The sequence below is a fragment of the Diabrotica undecimpunctata genome, chromosome 7, assembly GCF_040954645.1.
Source record: "Diabrotica undecimpunctata isolate CICGRU chromosome 7, icDiaUnde3, whole genome shotgun sequence".
Taxonomy (NCBI): Eukaryota; Metazoa; Arthropoda; class Insecta; order Coleoptera; family Chrysomelidae; genus Diabrotica; species Diabrotica undecimpunctata.
The window spans coordinates 119,833,788-119,851,659 of NC_092809.1; the positions used below are offsets into that span (position 1 = coordinate 119,833,788).

General features: G+C 34.6%; 1 protein-coding gene across 1 annotated transcript in view; it reads right to left on the reverse strand.

Moving 5' to 3' along the window:
• The window catches only part of dsf (nuclear receptor dissatisfaction), a 107,332-nt gene that overhangs the window by 3,981 nt on the left and 85,479 nt on the right, over nt 1-17,872 (reverse strand). The window contains exons 4-6 of the mRNA XM_072539196.1: nt 12,948-13,312; nt 10,827-10,970; nt 4,147-4,386 (exon numbers count right to left, since the gene is read on the reverse strand). Of these exons, the coding sequence (XP_072395297.1) occupies nt 4,147-4,386; nt 10,827-10,970; nt 12,948-13,312 (749 nt within the window). The remainder of the gene's footprint in view (nt 1-4,146; nt 4,387-10,826; nt 10,971-12,947; nt 13,313-17,872) is intronic.

The following is a 17,872-nucleotide window of genomic DNA, read 5'->3' on the forward strand; positions in this document are numbered from 1 at the left end:
TTTATTAACAAGTAATAAAAAAAAAATTAATAAAATGTGTTTGGTGACCCCGTAGCTGAATACACACATGAACTTGAACTTCATGTATTAACTGTGCCAGAGTCTGTGGAGGATGGTGCAAAGTGGACAGTCTCCTTCCCATCATATCCCATACATGTTCGATATGATTTAAATCTAGAGCACGGGGTGGCCACGGCAAAACGTTAACGCCAGCTTCTTGGAGAAAGTCCATAGTTTGACGAGCAATATGGGGACGCGCGTTGTCTTGCTGAAAAAGGACGTCTCGACGGCCGTCGAGATAAGGCAGTAAAGTGGTTTGTAAGATGCCATCAACATAACGCGCAGCTGTCATATTGCCTCGAATAAACACAAGTGGTGATCGGTTACCATAGGCAATACCCCCCCAAACCGTTACTCCAACTGTCTTGTGTACATGTCTCTCAACAGCAAACCCGATATCTCGTCGCTCTCCACGGCGGCGTCTTACCATCCTACGACCATCATGCATTCCTCAACAGAATCTTGATTCATCGCTGAATGCTACATTACGCCATTCTGCCACCCAATGCTGCCGTTCTCTGCACCAATTCAAACGTTGATGGCAGTGATCCGCAGTCAAAGGAAGCACTAGTCGTGGGAGGAATGAAACCAGTCCAAAGGCTCGAATGCGACAATATAGTGTACGCATACTAACAGGTCTACCTACTACTTCAAACCATTGGTCAGCAATTTGACGCGTAGTAGCAAAACGGTCTCGCAGAGCAAGTAATCTAAAGCGCCTATCTTGACGCTCTGTGGTACGCCTCGGTTGACCAGTAGGTCTTCGTGTTCCTCTACCTTCGTTTGTCCACACACGACAGACACGCATAACCGTCATTGCCGTACAATTAACGCGACGGCCTATTTCGCGATACGACAAACCCATATCTCCATATGCAATAATTCTGCCCCTGTCAAAATCGCTTACATGGTGGTAATTTTGATGTCTTTGAACTCGAGGCATTTTCTTACACTGAATACAATTAGACTGAGGAATAATAACTAAAAATTTCTATACAAACCGGTTTTTACAAATCGGTATCTTCACAAAAAAATTTAATTTAAAACTTTATTTTTACAAAAAGTAGAAAAGATAAAACATTGATATTGTTATCATAGCATGTTTTAAATGTTGTCATTCTGTTGCCAAAAAATTAAGTTCAAGAATTTATTCCTTCTAGATGTAACACTTCTAATGTCATTGAGTATAATTAGAGCTATAATAGTTATAATATAATTATAACACTTTAAATATTTCTTTAAGTAGGAATGGTCACATCCCGTATTCTTGTACAATAGAAGCAAATTGGTTTTTTTGTTCTATGGCCTCTATTGTGATCTTCCCGCCTAACCCTAACACTAAACCCAGTTTAAACTAAATCGTTCTCAAAATACAAATTAAACACAGAATTTTGTCTTGTTACTTGGAAATACAAAAATAATAAATAATGTCTTACTCTAATATAATAATCTAATAAATAATATCTTAATATCTAATAATTTAATTTATCATATTAATATTAAACTCTAATTTTATAGGTGGATTTGTGGATTGTGTTATGCAACAACGGGTTAAGCCACCGCCATGAGGTTTTGAGAAAATGAATAAAATAGTTTTACTAAAGATTTTAATTGTTTGCTACAAGATTTAAAAGCGAAATTTTGGATTTAATGTACTGTTACCGTCTAGAATTTTCAAAAAATTCAATTTTTAAATAGCTTTAAATATCTATTACGCACAAAAATCACGCATTTACTGTAGCACGCTCGGATGTTCACGCAGCTGTCAGTTGCGCGACTTATATTTAATTACCCTTCTCCAAAATACCGATTATACTTTTAGATCTTGTTAGTTCTCAAAGATTCTCCATTCTATATATTTATATTTCTATAGAATTGATTTTGAAAGAAATATTTACAAAAAAAAATTAATAAAAAGTGGAACCCTAGGTGGTACTGTAGACTACCGCGGAGCTTCATACTGTTTTTTATATTTTTAACTTTAAATAATGTATTTAAAATTAAATAAAGTAGTTTTATTATTTATTAATTTTTTAAACAAATTCAATAAATTATTATATTTTCTCCTAGCGACACCTGTTAACGCATTAACAAAGCATACTTTGGTTACTTATGACAAACCTGTCAAATTCAGACCAAATATTAATAATAAAATATATATAAATATTATTTGATAGTAAATTTAATTATTATATAAACTACATAATAGGGACTACCCACTTATGCAACCATATTCTGTTTGTTCGAGAAGAAAGCGAATTGTCCAGCCAGCCAAGTAGCCAAGACTGACTGTAGGTTGTAGGGCTGAAAAGATGAAAAAGAAAGGTTTTCATTTAGCTTTACTTTTACTTTTTTAAACCCTCTTTCTCGGACTCTAATGCACTTAGTACTTGTGTCTTGAACATACCGCGGGTCAAGCAAGTGTCCTTCTTCAAGCTTTTAAATTCAAGGTTAAACTTTGAATAAAATATTAATTTGTATGCTGCTATACTTACAAATTTTGTATCAGAAGCAAATAATTTGTGCAGATACATCTTGGCAGAGTTAATATCAGGATTGAGACATTTTGTCTCATTTCTACAATAATGAGAAACATATTTTGGGAACCAATTGATGTGTTCAATAACTTTGGAAACTTTAATCTGCAACGTTCGAAGAAAAGCGATTTTGCATTAAAGTATTTTCGGGTAAATTTCCTACGCGAATGATTCTTTATATATGTTTGTTTTTTTTTTGGAATTTCCTTGACAGAGTTTATTATCAATGCACACCTTGCTGGAAACGACCCTATTGTCCACAACTGACTAAATAGTTTTTCTCTTTCTTCGAAAGATACAATAAAAATTTGTACATATTTTACTTACATTCACATTTAAATTTTTCAACAAAAATTGTGGGAGAAATCGTTTCACCTTTAGCAGAAAAGTAGTGCTTATTTTTATTAGAATTTCTTTTACGTAGTCTATGATTTTGTAGGGCGTACTTCATCTTTTTTCTTCATTTCGGACGACCCTTCGTAGCTTCACTTGAAGTACTTGGATGTATTTTCTTCTTCACTCGCTATTGCATAAACTTGATGTTTATCAGATAGTAGATATTCGCTCTGAGAATACTTAAATAGTTCTGAATTTAGCTGTTGTAAATTTATTTGGTATGCAAGATTTTACTCTAACGAAAATATTCACTTCAGAAACTACTAAAAATTAAACAAAAGTATCTTTTGCAACAAAAACATAACGCCTTAACTCATTTTTGCGAACTAAAATGGGTAAACTCGTTATTGCCAATTGAAGTATTTACTATTTGTGGCTTAACAAAAGGGCTAACCGATGGCGTTACGGTTCACTTGGGGGTTAAATCATTTTAGCTTATCGGGAAATACTTGTTTACAAATACACAGAGTAGGATAATTTAATTTAAAAAAAAATGTGGTTTCACTAATTACTGCATCAAATTATCCATGTAAGTGACTTTAAAACATAAATGATAAATCCTCTATATGTTACTGACTTACTTGTAGTGGAATTTTCTTTTTAGTAGTTTCTTGTTTTAATAGTGGTACCCAGAACTGGTGAACTGCAAATAAACTTGTGACTTACTTTCAGAGACAGAGCTAGAAAAGAAGCGGGCCATGTGGCTAGAATGAATGACGGGCGGTGGACGCAAAAAATTACAGTGTGGAAACCACGAGTTATAAAAGAAGCAGATGTAGATCATCATACACGGTGGACAGACGAAGTCAAAATAATCGTTGGGAATTAGCTGCAGGAAGCTCAAGACCGACAGAACTGAAAGAAATTAGGGGAGGCCTATGTTCAACTTTGTACGCAGAAGGTTGGATGATGATGATCCAGATCGTATTGAGTAGATAAAATTAAGAAGACTTTTTGTATTACCAACTAAGAAAATAAAATAATTTGCTTAAGTTATATTTTTAGAACTATTTCCGAAATGAAAATCAAAACGTCAATATAAACGTATTTTAAACTGAAATTGTGGTTAATCCCTATTAAAGACAACAATAAAATGCCACATGAAATAGCAAGAAAGTTTAAGAAAACACTGTAATTAAATATTACACTATACCTGTATTGTTTTGATTTCGGTGGCAGTATGCAAATCTGCTGGCAGTCTTTCCCTCGCCTGTGGGCATCCCAGCAAAGTTGATAAATCCCAAGGGACAGACCATTGAGCGAGGTGTAATAAAAATAATTCTTTCCAAGATTCTTGTAAAAGTAAGAGTTGATCGTGTTTGCTCAGTGTTTGAAAAGGCGTTAAACATCTAACCCATCTCACGGCCATGAAGAGTAATCTGGCTGTAGTTTCCTGTATAAAAAAATAATTTTTTATTAAATAAGATATATTTTTTTATTTAAAATACAAATACCACTTGTTGTTAGTTAGACTAGAATTAATATCTCTACCAAATAAAATACTCGTCACTATATGTGCAAAATAATAATCTTAAAAAATCTATTATTTACTGTATGGGGCAGGCATGAATCATCAAAATCATCAACCTGTATGCGTCCACTGCTCGTTATATGTCTCCCACAGCTCTTTCCATCTGTCTCTGTCTTGTGCGGCTAGCATACAGTTATGGCTAACACGCTTGAGGTGGTCAGTCCATTTAGTTGGTGGGCGTCCTCTGCTCAGTATTGCTTCTTGTCTTGGTCTCCACTCGACAATACGTTTTGTTCATAGGTTGTCTGATAATCTGGCGACGTGTCCTACCCAATTCCATTGTAGCGACGTGATTTTTTCAATGGCTTCTGTTTTTTTTTGTTCTATGACGTATTTCTTCGTTTGGGATTCGGTCTCTCAGAGAGACACCCACCATATATTAATTTTTCCGCTCCATAAGTGAGTACAGCTAACACACATTGGTCAAAGATTTTACTTTTGAGGCATATGGGTAGATCCGATTTAAATACATAGTTTAATTTACCAAACGCTGCTCAGGCTAATACTATGCGACGTGGGAGCTCACATGTCTGGTTACCTCTGCCCAACCGAATTTCATGTCCTAAGTACTTATACGATGCACAATATCCCTTCCATCAACAGCAATATTTCGATTTAGTACCAGATTAGTCATTATTTGCGCCTCTCCAAGGAAGCGTGATATAATTTTTCAAACATTATTATTGCAACATCCATATGATCGGCTATAAGGACGATGTAATCTGCCCCAATCTCAAATGACTGAGCTTCTCTCCATTTATGTTGATACCATGCTCATTCAGATGTGCCTTTGTACAAGTATGTTCTTAAAGCGTCGTGAATAGCTTTGGAGAGACGGTGTCTCCTTGCCGTACTCCTCGCTGTATACAGAATTTATTTGTTTCTTGTTCAGATAGTCTTACGCTAGCTGTGACATTTGGCAAAATGGATTCAGACTAACTAGAGCCACTACAGACAACATATTCATACTTAGAACAATACAAGAGAAAGCTTATAAATACGACATAGAACTATATAATATGTATATAGACTTTAAACAAGCTTTTACCAGTGTGAAAAAAAAAACAAAATGCTGGAAGACCTCGGAAATCTAGCTATAACAAAAAAAATATATTAGTCTCATAAAAATGACGTTGCCGGGTTCAAAAGTCGCAGTTAGAGTAGATGGAGGACTGTCTCCCCTGTTTGACATCAACATGGGGGTGAGACAGGGAGACTCACTTTCAACAATGCTGTTCAACCTAGTTCTTGAAGCAGTCATCAGAAAAACCAATGTAAACGGCTATACAAACACCAAAACAGTACAAATTACCGCATATGCAGACGATGTCGCCATTATTAGAAGAAGCAAGACACGACTAATGGAAACGTTCAAGAAAATTGATCCTGAAACAAAAAAGAGGGCTTATCAAGAGCCATCAAAAGAACACCTGAGAATGAAAAAAATCTAGTAATAGACAACTATACTATTGAACGTGTGGATGCCTTCACATATCTGGGCACACAAATCAATCAGAAGAATTCCGTAAATAGCGAAATTAATGCACGTATTTCCAGTGGAAATCGCACATTCTATGCTAATAAAAGATTGATGACATCGAAATTATTAGACAAAAGAACCAAAATGACTATCTACAGAACTTTGATTAGACCGGTAGTAACCTATGGTTGTGAAACCTGAGTAATGACGAAAAAAGAGGAAGCCTAACTCAGGACATTCGAGAGAAAGATACTGAGAAAAGTATATTGCCCGGTGCAAGAGGAAGACGGCACATGAAAAATAAGGAGAAAGAGGTTAATGAACTGAATCAAGGGTTGACATTGTAAGATTTGTGAAAAGTCAAATACTGTCATGGCTGGGACATGTTCAGCGACAAGAAGATACGAAAATGACAAAAAAGATGTTACAGTGGAAGCCGGTAGGAAGGCGGAAAAAAGAAAGGCCCAGGACGAGATGGTTGGATGACGTAGAAGACGACCTGAAAACCATGAATATAAGACAATGGAGGAGAAGGGCCCAACAGAGATCTGAATGGAAGAACATAGCCAGACAGGCAAAGACCCATCCAGGGTTATGATGCCAAAAGAAGAAGAAGAACTTGCAAAGTACCTATCACTTACTTAATCTTATAAGCAATGACTTAAGTAACTATAATTCCTAAACCATTTACCTTAAAAACTGCACGGACAAACACGGACGCCATTATTTTGAACGACATGTCAAAATATTGTGTCAAATGTTAAATCAAGTAAACATAACCACCTACTACTTGAGTATTACCAGCAGATATATCATTTTCATTTTTCTTCAATAATCTTATATCATTTTCTAGTAACAATGATAACATAAAATATTCTATTCTATAATTGTATCCATTAATTTATAATATAAAACAATTGTTTTGAAATATATATCAATAACAGAAATCCGAACACACCAATATATCGATATCATTGTTAGTTTACAAATTTATATTTGCATTTAAAATTACAAAATATTTTCTATGTATCCTTTTTCTTAGTGTAATATATTTTTACTCCAGTACAGTAGAAATAGACAGGGGTTTGAAAATGCAAGACAGAACGACAGAAGTGAATAGAAATGAAAAGAGGTGTGGACTGAAATCTACCAGTGTTATTCGCGATGACTTTTCAGCTGAAAGACAGCCACGAGTGGAGGAAAAGCCAAAATGAAATAACTCCTCTGACTTTTCCGACCACGCCTCCGAATATTTCACTCCCACAATTACCAAAATTTTACAAATATGTTAATCCTTGACGAGATGTTTTTTAATGGTTTTACAATAATGGTTGATCAACTCAATAAAATATAATGGTATTGATTCTATTTATTAGATAAATTTAAATACCTAAACTGCTTTTTTAACGTAATTTATTATTTTGCCGTACTAAAGTCTAATCGTAAGAAGAAAAAGAAGGCAGAAGCAACTACAAAAGGAAAGAATAACAACACTTAGTAGACAATAACAACAAATATCCAGGAAAAATGAATTATGTATTTCTCATTAACTATAATTAATATATCTACAAATTGACTAACTTGAAGTGATCAAGTATCAAAAATTAGCTCCAGTGTTCTGAGCGTTAAAAGGATAATTGTAGTGAGTCCTATTGCTTAATATCGTTATCGCTATCAAAATTAACTTAATATCGTTAAGGAGATATAGGAAGTAAAAAACCTTAAAAAAACGTTAACATCATACGTTCTTTATTCATTCGCACGAATTCATTAGCAAAGATGTAATAAATAACAAATTTAACATGATTTAAAGGGTTTATACCAACATATTTAGTGGCTTCTCTATTTACTTAATCTCCTACCCGAAGAAACATACATCAATTCGTTCCCGAGTAAAGCAGACAAATAAAAATAGATTCATGAACCCTTTCCCGTAAAATTATGGATAAGTATCATGTCACCGTGTCACATAAAGTGTCCATTAAAATGGCAACAAGACTCATAGGAGACTTCACCACAACAAAAGGGCTCCTGCAGGGTTATTCCACATCTCCAACCTTATTCAAAATATACTTAGAGAAAGCCTTGACTACATGGAAAAGAAAATGCGAAGGCATGGGAGTACCGGTACGGAACGAATACCTATATACGTTAAGCTTTGCAGACGATCAAGTAGTGATTGCACAAGACCAATCCCAAAGCAAGGAACAAACCTCATCACCTCCTTTCTTGCAATAGATTTCTGCATAGGTATAACAAGAAAGATGCTGAGTCTGAAAGTTTATGTATGTTGAACATGTAAAATGATAGTTTGCCTACAATAATAAACATCGTTAGTACTAATGTTTGGGACAGGCAGATTCTTTTGGAAATCCATTGCAATCGCTTTTTTTGTTTTGTATTTTTGTGCTTCAAGACACAGACACTGCTAGAAGACGTATTTTTTAAAGCTGAATGGCTTGTACACCTTCATCTTTTTTGCTTAGTTAGATAGCATACAATGAGATATACCCGGAGAATTGTTTAAGTACGGAACGAACAAATTGTACGAATGTCTTCGACAACTTTTTCAAGAATGCATAAACACATGCGAAATCCCTACGGAATGGAAGATATCATACCTCAGCACTATACATAAAAAGGGTGATAAAAATAATTGTGAAAATTACCGAGGAATAGCTGTAACCGGATCTATGAGTCGAATATATGGAAAGGTGTTAAAGAACCGAATCGAGAGAGAATACTTAGATTATGAAGCAGAAGAACAAGCAGGATTTCGTACGGGTTGATCCACTATTGACCACATTTTCTCCTTAACCCAGATAATAGAAAAAAAGATGGCAAAGAATCAAGAGATTCATATGTTGTTCGTCGACCTACGGAAAGCCTACGACAGCGTTCCACTGAAGAAGCTGTGGCAATCAATGGAAAGCACGAATATTAATATAAAATTAATAAAAGCCGTCAAAGTGCTATACAACCAACCAATAACAAAGATAAAAGCAGGGTCACAAATAACAACAGGATTTATAACATCAAAAGGATTAAAGCAAGGATGTTGCTTGTCTCCCACTTTATTTAAAATATACCTCGAAAGTGCTTTAAAAAGATGAAAACAAAAATGCAGGACAATGGGGATATCGCTCACCAATACTATGGTATATACGCTTAACTTTGCAGACGATCAAGTAATAATGGCTCAAGATTATGACGATTTAAACTATATGGCAGGAAAATTAATTGAAGAGTATGATATATGGGGTCTAGAAGTAAATAAAAAAAAAACCGAATACCTGTGCATTGGAGCAGAACAAAAAGATCTCATATTAGACGATAACACTACGATATAGCACTGCTGTGACTACAAATACCTAGGTATCACTATTTCACAAGATGGAACATTAGACAAAGCCATAAGAGAGAGAAATACGTCAGGGAGAAAAGCCATCACAATGTTAAACACCATTTTATGGGACCAATAAAAAGAGGATATATGAGACTATAGTAAAAAGTATCACTTTATACAGTTGTGAGATATGGCCACTGAAAGAAAGAACACTGTCAACAATGAAAGCGACGGAAATGGATTTTTGGATGAGAGCCGCAGGAAGATCTAGAAGAGAAAGGATTACCAACTAACGCATTAGAGAAATAATGGGAATCAAACGGACAATCACAGATGACCTAACAACAAAACAACTTATCTGGTTCGGGCACATACAAAGAATGGACGAACAACGAATGCCAAAAGAAATACTAAAGTGGCAACCAGAAGCAAAGAGAAAACGAGGTAGACCGAGAAAAAGTTGGAGCGAAGGAATAAATAAAGAACTGAGAGAGAGGGCCATAGAAGAAGATCTATGGAACAACCGGTCTAAGTGGCGATTGGAAGTCGGAAAACGGCGGAGAATGTTATAAACCGACAAGTAGTAGTAGTAGATACCATACAATATTTTACATAAAATAAAGTACAAGAAATTAGTATTATCTCCATAATGACAAATAATGGACCCTTATCCTTTTAGCTTTGAGCTCTTCAAATGTCATCGGTTGCTTTACGTTTAACACCAACACGCACTATCTACCTATTTAGTTTTTTCAATTTTTTTAGTGGTATGTTCTAGTTCACTGTGAATAATTAAGTTTTCCGCGCGAATCGCACATCTCCAACAAACTTCTTTACTTTCTAACTTTTTGTTTTGTACATTTCTGAGATTCTACTATTAATACAGGTTTTCCTGTATCATGTTCCTGTATCATGTTTCATGTTCACTAAAACTTTTAGAGCATTTCATAGTGTTTTGATTGCAAGTAGTTTGCATGAGAAAATGAAAGTGAAAATAAATTTAAACTTTCTCAAATTCAAGTTGGTTTTCCCAGAATTGTAATCCCCTGTTCGGGGACCAGTTGAGTGGTGTCAATAAAGTACCGTAATTAGCATCTGTAGAAATTAAAGGTAGGATTATTTTCTAGTGCCTGCTTGGGAACGAATTGAGGGCCGTACCGTACTGATAATGGATTTGTAAGTCCGAAAACGTTCTGTGATGTAGCTCGAAAGGGTCTTTTTAAACCTTTTATGAAGGATTTCTTTAAATAAAATTTTTTATGATTCGTGGTATACAGCCAACTACAGAAATTTCATTTTCCTTGTGAAAATACACTAATGACTTAAATCTAAGTATAGTTTTATGCTACTATTAAATAAATTATTTGGTATTATCGCTCTTATTTACTAATTAATATATATATTCTTTCAAATTATATTTGAAATAAACTAAACTTTAATTAAAACAGCTGGCATGAAATTAAAAAAGAAACGAACCTGCAACATTTCCCACGTTGGCGTGAGGGGTAATGGTGCTAAGGGTGGACTTGTGGCTAGAGGTAAGCCTGTAGGGCTCGGTATTATTCCTGGATCACTTGTTGGCGATTCTAGCTGGGATAGTTTAGTGCCCCATACCAATTCCTATTCACATCAACACAACGTTAAAGCTTGTATTACATTTACATAAACAAATACGAGTATATCAATTAATACGATTATAGTAGCTATATTTTGCTTGACTTTACTATTTTTTTAAAGATTAGTCAGCCTGTAATAATATTTTTGCCTCTTATTTTTGATGATAACAAAATTAAATTTTTTTAAAAACTCTCAAACACAAACTTTCTTAAAATAACTCTTTTTACACTTGCTTGCTTGAAATCCTTCATCATTTATTTACGTTTATTCGCCAATAGGTATAGTTATAGCTGGTTTTAAATGCAGTGGCGTGCAGTTCTACTAAATATTTTATCGCGAAGGCAATAGAGCAGCTATGCAGTGAAGTTGCAATAATAAACCATTTAAGAAGAACATTTTATATTTGAAACTGCAAAATATTGTATTACTCAATTAAACAATAAACGAAATTTACTTTTCAAAAAGATTATTTTATCTTTAAAACCGTAATTCTATAGTCATTAGGGACATTAAAGAACTTATAAGAATTATTTTCGAGAGTTTTTAACCACTGGATTTGAAACGAGTTCAAATCAGATTTGTAATTCAGTCTCATTATTTTTTCCAGTCTCATAAGGAAAGGTGCGAATACGCGTATTATAAATTCGTTTATAGAATAGAGACAGTTAAGTGTAGAACAAATAAACAGATCAGATTGACACCGGAATCCAAAGGGATATATTACAATTCCTAAAGATAATCGAATTAATAATAAATAACCTGTGAGCGAAGGTACTGAAGTAAATGTACCTACAGCTAGTAGAAAGAATAATTCCACCAGCGAATATGTTAACCAATACGGATTCAAATAGTTTACAGGAATTTCCAACTATGACTCTTGATAAACGAAAACGAGTGTACAAGTGGAATGGAGGTGTGGGTTCTGTTGCCTATCGAAGATCGGCAACAATTTTGGCAAATTCCTCTCTGTTTTGGGTATTTCCCTCTCTAAAAAATTCTTTTAGTACATATATATATGTACAATAATTATTTATTTTCGTTGTTATTTAAATTTGAATAAAAGATATAATGACGTGTATCCTTTTAAAATTAAAAAAAATATTATTTTTAAAACATAAAAGCATATATATATATATATATATATATATATATATATATATATATATATATATATATATATATATATATATACAGCACTTTATAAAATTGTATCTTAATTGCATAAGAGTAGTCGCATTTTCAAAAAGTTTATCCTGACCATTTCAATGCGAAGCCGGATTTCTAAACCAGAGTTCAGATCTTTACTGATTCATCTGTCCAAGTATTTAAACTTAAAATCTTTGGTTACCTCTATACCGTATACATTTATGTGCACTGGTTGATTCGGATTCCGGTTTACCACTAATATATTCGTTTTTGCGGTGTTGATTTTTAGGTTGGATCGATCTCCTTTAACTGATATGTTGTCAAGCAGAAGCTGAAGGCTTTCAGCAATATCTGCAGTTATAACTGTATCATCGGCATATCTCAAGTTATTATTTATTAATTTACCATTCACTTTTATGCTATCTTCTGAGCCCTTAAGTGCGTTTTGTAATACAATATCAGAGTAAACGTTAAATAGTATAGAGCTCAGTACGCAGCCTTGGCGTTTTATTGAAAGTTTTTGTTAGTGTGTCTTCAAACTGTACTGTTGCTACTTGTTGTTCATATAGGTAATGAACGATTTTAAGGTATTGGGAGACTAATCCTTTTCTTTCTATAATATTCATAGCTCACTACGTTTGACCCAGTCAAATGCTTTAGTGTAATCTATGAAGCATAGATATACTTATTTCCTTTGATCTCGGTACTTTTGCAGCAGGAGTGACTGAGTTCTCTCTACTAGGAATATATATTTATTGTACATACAAACAGCTTTACCATATTTTCTTAATGTTATGACAAATTGTATTAAAATATTATATATTTCAAACTTACCTGACACTTCTCCGCAGACATCAAAATATGTAACAATCCTGGGGGTGGAGGCATGGCAGGATGATGGAACATAGGTGGAAGGTGCAAGGCGGTAACAGCATCCAACGTTGGACTAGAAACGGGCGGCGGGGGAGGAGGAATAGTTAAACTTTTCATAGGATGGTGAGGGTTAAATAATCCGGAGGGAGTAAAATGGAAACCTGTGGGGATTGTAGGACCAGAAGCAGCACTCGATAAAGAATGCTTCGGTTCGTTGTGACCTGTAAGATGTTGTAAAGAATGGGATATTGTAGATGAACGATGGATTTGAGTAGAAGGTGCGTGTTGTATTTTCGGTTTTCGGGGACCTCTTTCGTGTTGTACGGCTGAAACAAATAAAACATGATCAGAGTGGCCCAAAAGTCGGGAAACAACCAATTATCTCGTAAATTGCTAGTCATAATTTTACAAAATTTGAGGTACACCTATTTTGGGATACGGAGATTCCATATTTGATATTTGCAATGATGACAGATTTGCCATTTCTCTTATATTATTAATAACTTTACTTTTTCAAATTCATTACCCTGTATATTCAGTCATTATTGGAATCTCATATTCAATACGAGTTCAACCATATGTAACACTTATGATTTGATGTAGTCTAGAAGGTCTTAAATATATAAAACAGAAGTCTGGCAACGCCTAATGGTCTCAATAAATTGTTTAATACTAACTATTTTCAACTACATTAAACCGTAACAATTGATAGATTACAACTATTTTTAACATAATGGTTACTTTATCAAGTGTTCAAAATGTCTATTCGTCTTATCTATGCCATATGTCTGTGAATGTCTTATCTATTAGTTCATATCTATAAGTTCTTTGTACCTTCTTTTAAACGTTCTCAGTTACTATTTTTGATTCCTCTGACAAGAGCATGTGTTTTTTCTTTTCTATTGTGTTGTGATTGTCCTACGCTTCTTGTGTATTAGTCATCATTGTGCTACTTCCATCTTCCAACTTTCTTATTTTTATAAGAGATATCATGTCTTAGCCACCAGATATCTGTTTATATTTGTGGTATATCTCATAGTTGCACCTTTTTCTGCAAATGCTGTTTCCACAGAAGCACCGAATATTCGTTTTAGAATTCTTCGTTCAAATATGAACAAATAGTATTCATTTGACTCTTGACCTGTAAACATCTATACGAATTAGGTGAAAGTTTATAGTGGTGATTAAAAACGGGCTCCGGCCGCGTTTTTACCGTCATTATCGTGTATCAAGTGGATATACTATTTATAAACTATTTAAAAATTAAAATATACAGTTTTAACAATTAAAATAAGTGCTCCACCAGATTTATCGGTGAGTGTTCCTTTTTAGTGCTTCTTTTAATGGTCAAATAATAAATACTCAATATCAGCAACAGAAAATTCAACCAGAATGCCCAAATGTCCTTTTTCCACAAAATTTACAACCAAATTCAGCACAAATTTTAAACAACCCACCAACAACAATATATTATGTTCCTAACCAAGTACTATCACAATCTTCCTCAAACTGTCAATACAATCCTAAAATAAATCCCACATTATCTTCACCTCAAAATGAAGCTTACGATTCGATTGAGATGACACGTACATTACAAAGTGAAGAATCTTCAGGGGAAATCAGCGCCATTGAGTCATCGGACATCCACGAATGGCAAACTATACAACATAGTAACAAAAAACGCAAAATTAATCCTCCGACACCAACAGAAAACGAAGACACAGTAGTAACTAGCAATAAATTTCAGATTCTACAAAAGGTGTTCAGATGCTACAAAAGTCTAATATATGGTGTTACTGAATACAATAAAATGGTTAATAGCCTATCGGAAGTAACAAAAACAGAGACATTCTATTGTACAGCATTAAAGAACAACACAATAAAAATAAATTCCCGTGACTCAGAAACATACCGAAAACTGGTAAGACATTTAAACAGCAAAAAAATTGTGCATCATACGTACCAAATGAAAGAGGATAGAGCATACAGAGTTGTAATTCGTAATCTACATCATACAGTGCCCATTAATATAATAAAAAGCGAAATAGAAAAACATGGGCATTTAGTACGCAATATTGTAAATATAAAACACAGAGTAAGTAAGGACCCTCTAACGATGTTCTACGTCGATATAGAACCTAATCGAAATAATAAAAAAATATATGAAATTCAATTTATAAACAATGCGAAAATAGTTATTGAGCCACCGTATAAAAAGAATAATATTGTCCAGTGTACCAGATGCCAATTGTATGGACACTCTAAGACATACTGTAATAGACCTTATCACTGTGTCAAATGTGGAGGCAACCATATGTCAGCTGATTGTAAAAAACCTAGAGACACACCTGCCATATGTGCTCTCTGCAATGGAGCACACACCGCAAATTACAAAGGATGCATGGTATATAAAGAGTTAATTAAAATCACGCGACTTACACACAAGCAACGGGTGGAACAAATGTAAATAATGTCCATAAAAATACGAACTCATACAACCAGAATCATGCAACTTACGCTCAAATAACAAGTGGAACACATGTAAGTAATACAAACAGTGACATTGGAGATATGATGAAGAGTTTCCTTAACGAATTCAAAGCTATGTTTTCACAACTAATTAATCAAAATAGCGTGATCTTAAACATGCTTTCCACAGTAATAAATAAAATTAGTAATGGAACTTAAGTCACTACGAATTGCACAATGGAATGCCAAAGGCAACCATAACACAGAAGTTACTAACTTTCTTAAACATAACAAAATTGATGTTCTACTCATATCGGAAACCCATTTCACTGACAGAACGATGTTCAAGATCCCTCATTATTCTATTTACAACACCAACCATCCTGATGGAACAGCACACGGTGGCGCTGCTATTATTGTACGTAACACTATACCACACTATGAGGAAATAATGTATCAGACGGAAAAAATACAAGCTGCAGTAATCTGTATCAGTTCTCAACCATGGTCTTTTGACATTGCGGTAATGTACAGCCCTCCAAGGCATAATATCACCACAGCATATCAGAATATGAAGACTTCTTCAAACATCTATCAAACAAATTCGTAATTGGAGGTGACTGGAATGCCAAGCATACAGACTGGGGATCAAGACTATGTACGACAAAGGGAAAAAATCTCAGACAAGCCATAGCTAACACAAACAGCTCTTACTTATCTACAGGGCAACCCACCTACTGGCCATCAGATCCAAACAAAATCCCAGATCTACTCGACTTCTTTATCCTCCATAACATGGCCTTAAATTATTTTGACATACAAGCATCCTGGGATCTGTCCACCGACCATACTCCCATAATTGTGACACTATCTACGCAAATTATAAAACGTCCGAATATCCCTAAGTTGACAACATCAAAAACCAACTGGAATATATTCGAGTCTTACATAAATGAAAATTTAAATTTAAATATAAGATTAAAGCAACCAGACGATATCGATAATGCTGTGCTTCTTCTCACCCAAACTATACATGCAGCCGCTGAAATAGCTACACCCCCTCAGAATGACAAAGATCCAAGTGACACCAACATACCCGTATATATAAAACGTCTTGTTGCACAAAAAAGAAGAGCCAGGCGCATATGGCAAAGAAGTCGCAATCCTATAGATAAAAATGAATACAATAGATTAACACGGCAACTTAAAACTGCTCTACAAGACGCGAGGAATGATACATTTGAACTATTCATCAACAGCCTGTCAAAAGAAGACCACAGCATCTGGAAAGCAACGAAATCATTCAAGACACCTACACAGCACATACCACCTCTAAGGAAAGCCGATGGAAGCTGGGGAAAAACTGAACAAGAAAAGGCATCAATCTTTGCTGAACATCTCTCACACGTTTTTGGTGCACCTGAACTTAATAACAATAATAACGAAGAACAAGTTAAAAACTTCTTAGACGCTCCATGCCCAATGATGCTACCAATCAAATGCTTTACTCCTAATAATGTCAAAGAACAAATTTCTAGATGCAATAACTACAAAGCACCAGGCTTTGACATGATCACTGGGCTAATATTAAAAAAATTACCGAGAAAATCAATTGTCCTACTAACAATGATATATAATAGTATCATAAGATTAGCCTACCACCCAATTATTTGGAAGTTCGCACAAATAATTATGATTAGTAAACCAAATAAACCACCAAATATTACTACTTCATATAGACCAATCAGCTTACTTCCAATAATGTCAAAAATCTTAGAAAGACTTCTGCTCCAAAGATTCTCAGAAGACATCGAAATTAATTCAGTGATCCCTACACACCAGTTTAGTTTCTGCGAAGCCCATTCAACTCTACAACAGTGTCATAGGATTGGTCAAAACATTAATGTATGCCTTGAAGAGACGACAAAAATTTGCACTGCTGCCTTCCTGGATATAGAACAAGCCTTCGACCGTGTTTGGCATGATGGTCTCCTATATAAACTTAAGTCATCCTTTCCCACTCCTCACTATCTACTCTTAAAATCATACCTCACAGAACGTCACTTTCAAGTCAGATTCCTTACAGAAACCTCTCATTACTATCCCATAAAATCCGGTGTCCCTCAAGGAAGTGTCCTGGGTCCCCTCCTGTACCTCATATACATTGCTGATATTCCAACAACAAATACGACCACAGTAGCCATGTTCGCAGATGACACCGCCATAATATCCATCGATGATGACCCCCAAGTAGCATCAGTAAACCTTCAAATACACATGAACCTACTACAAGACTGGATGAATAGATGGAAAATCAAAGTTAACCATACTAAGTCTAATCAAATTACATTCACCAACAGGAACATCATATGTCCAAGAATTAGACTGAACAACATATTACTACCAGTAAAAACAGA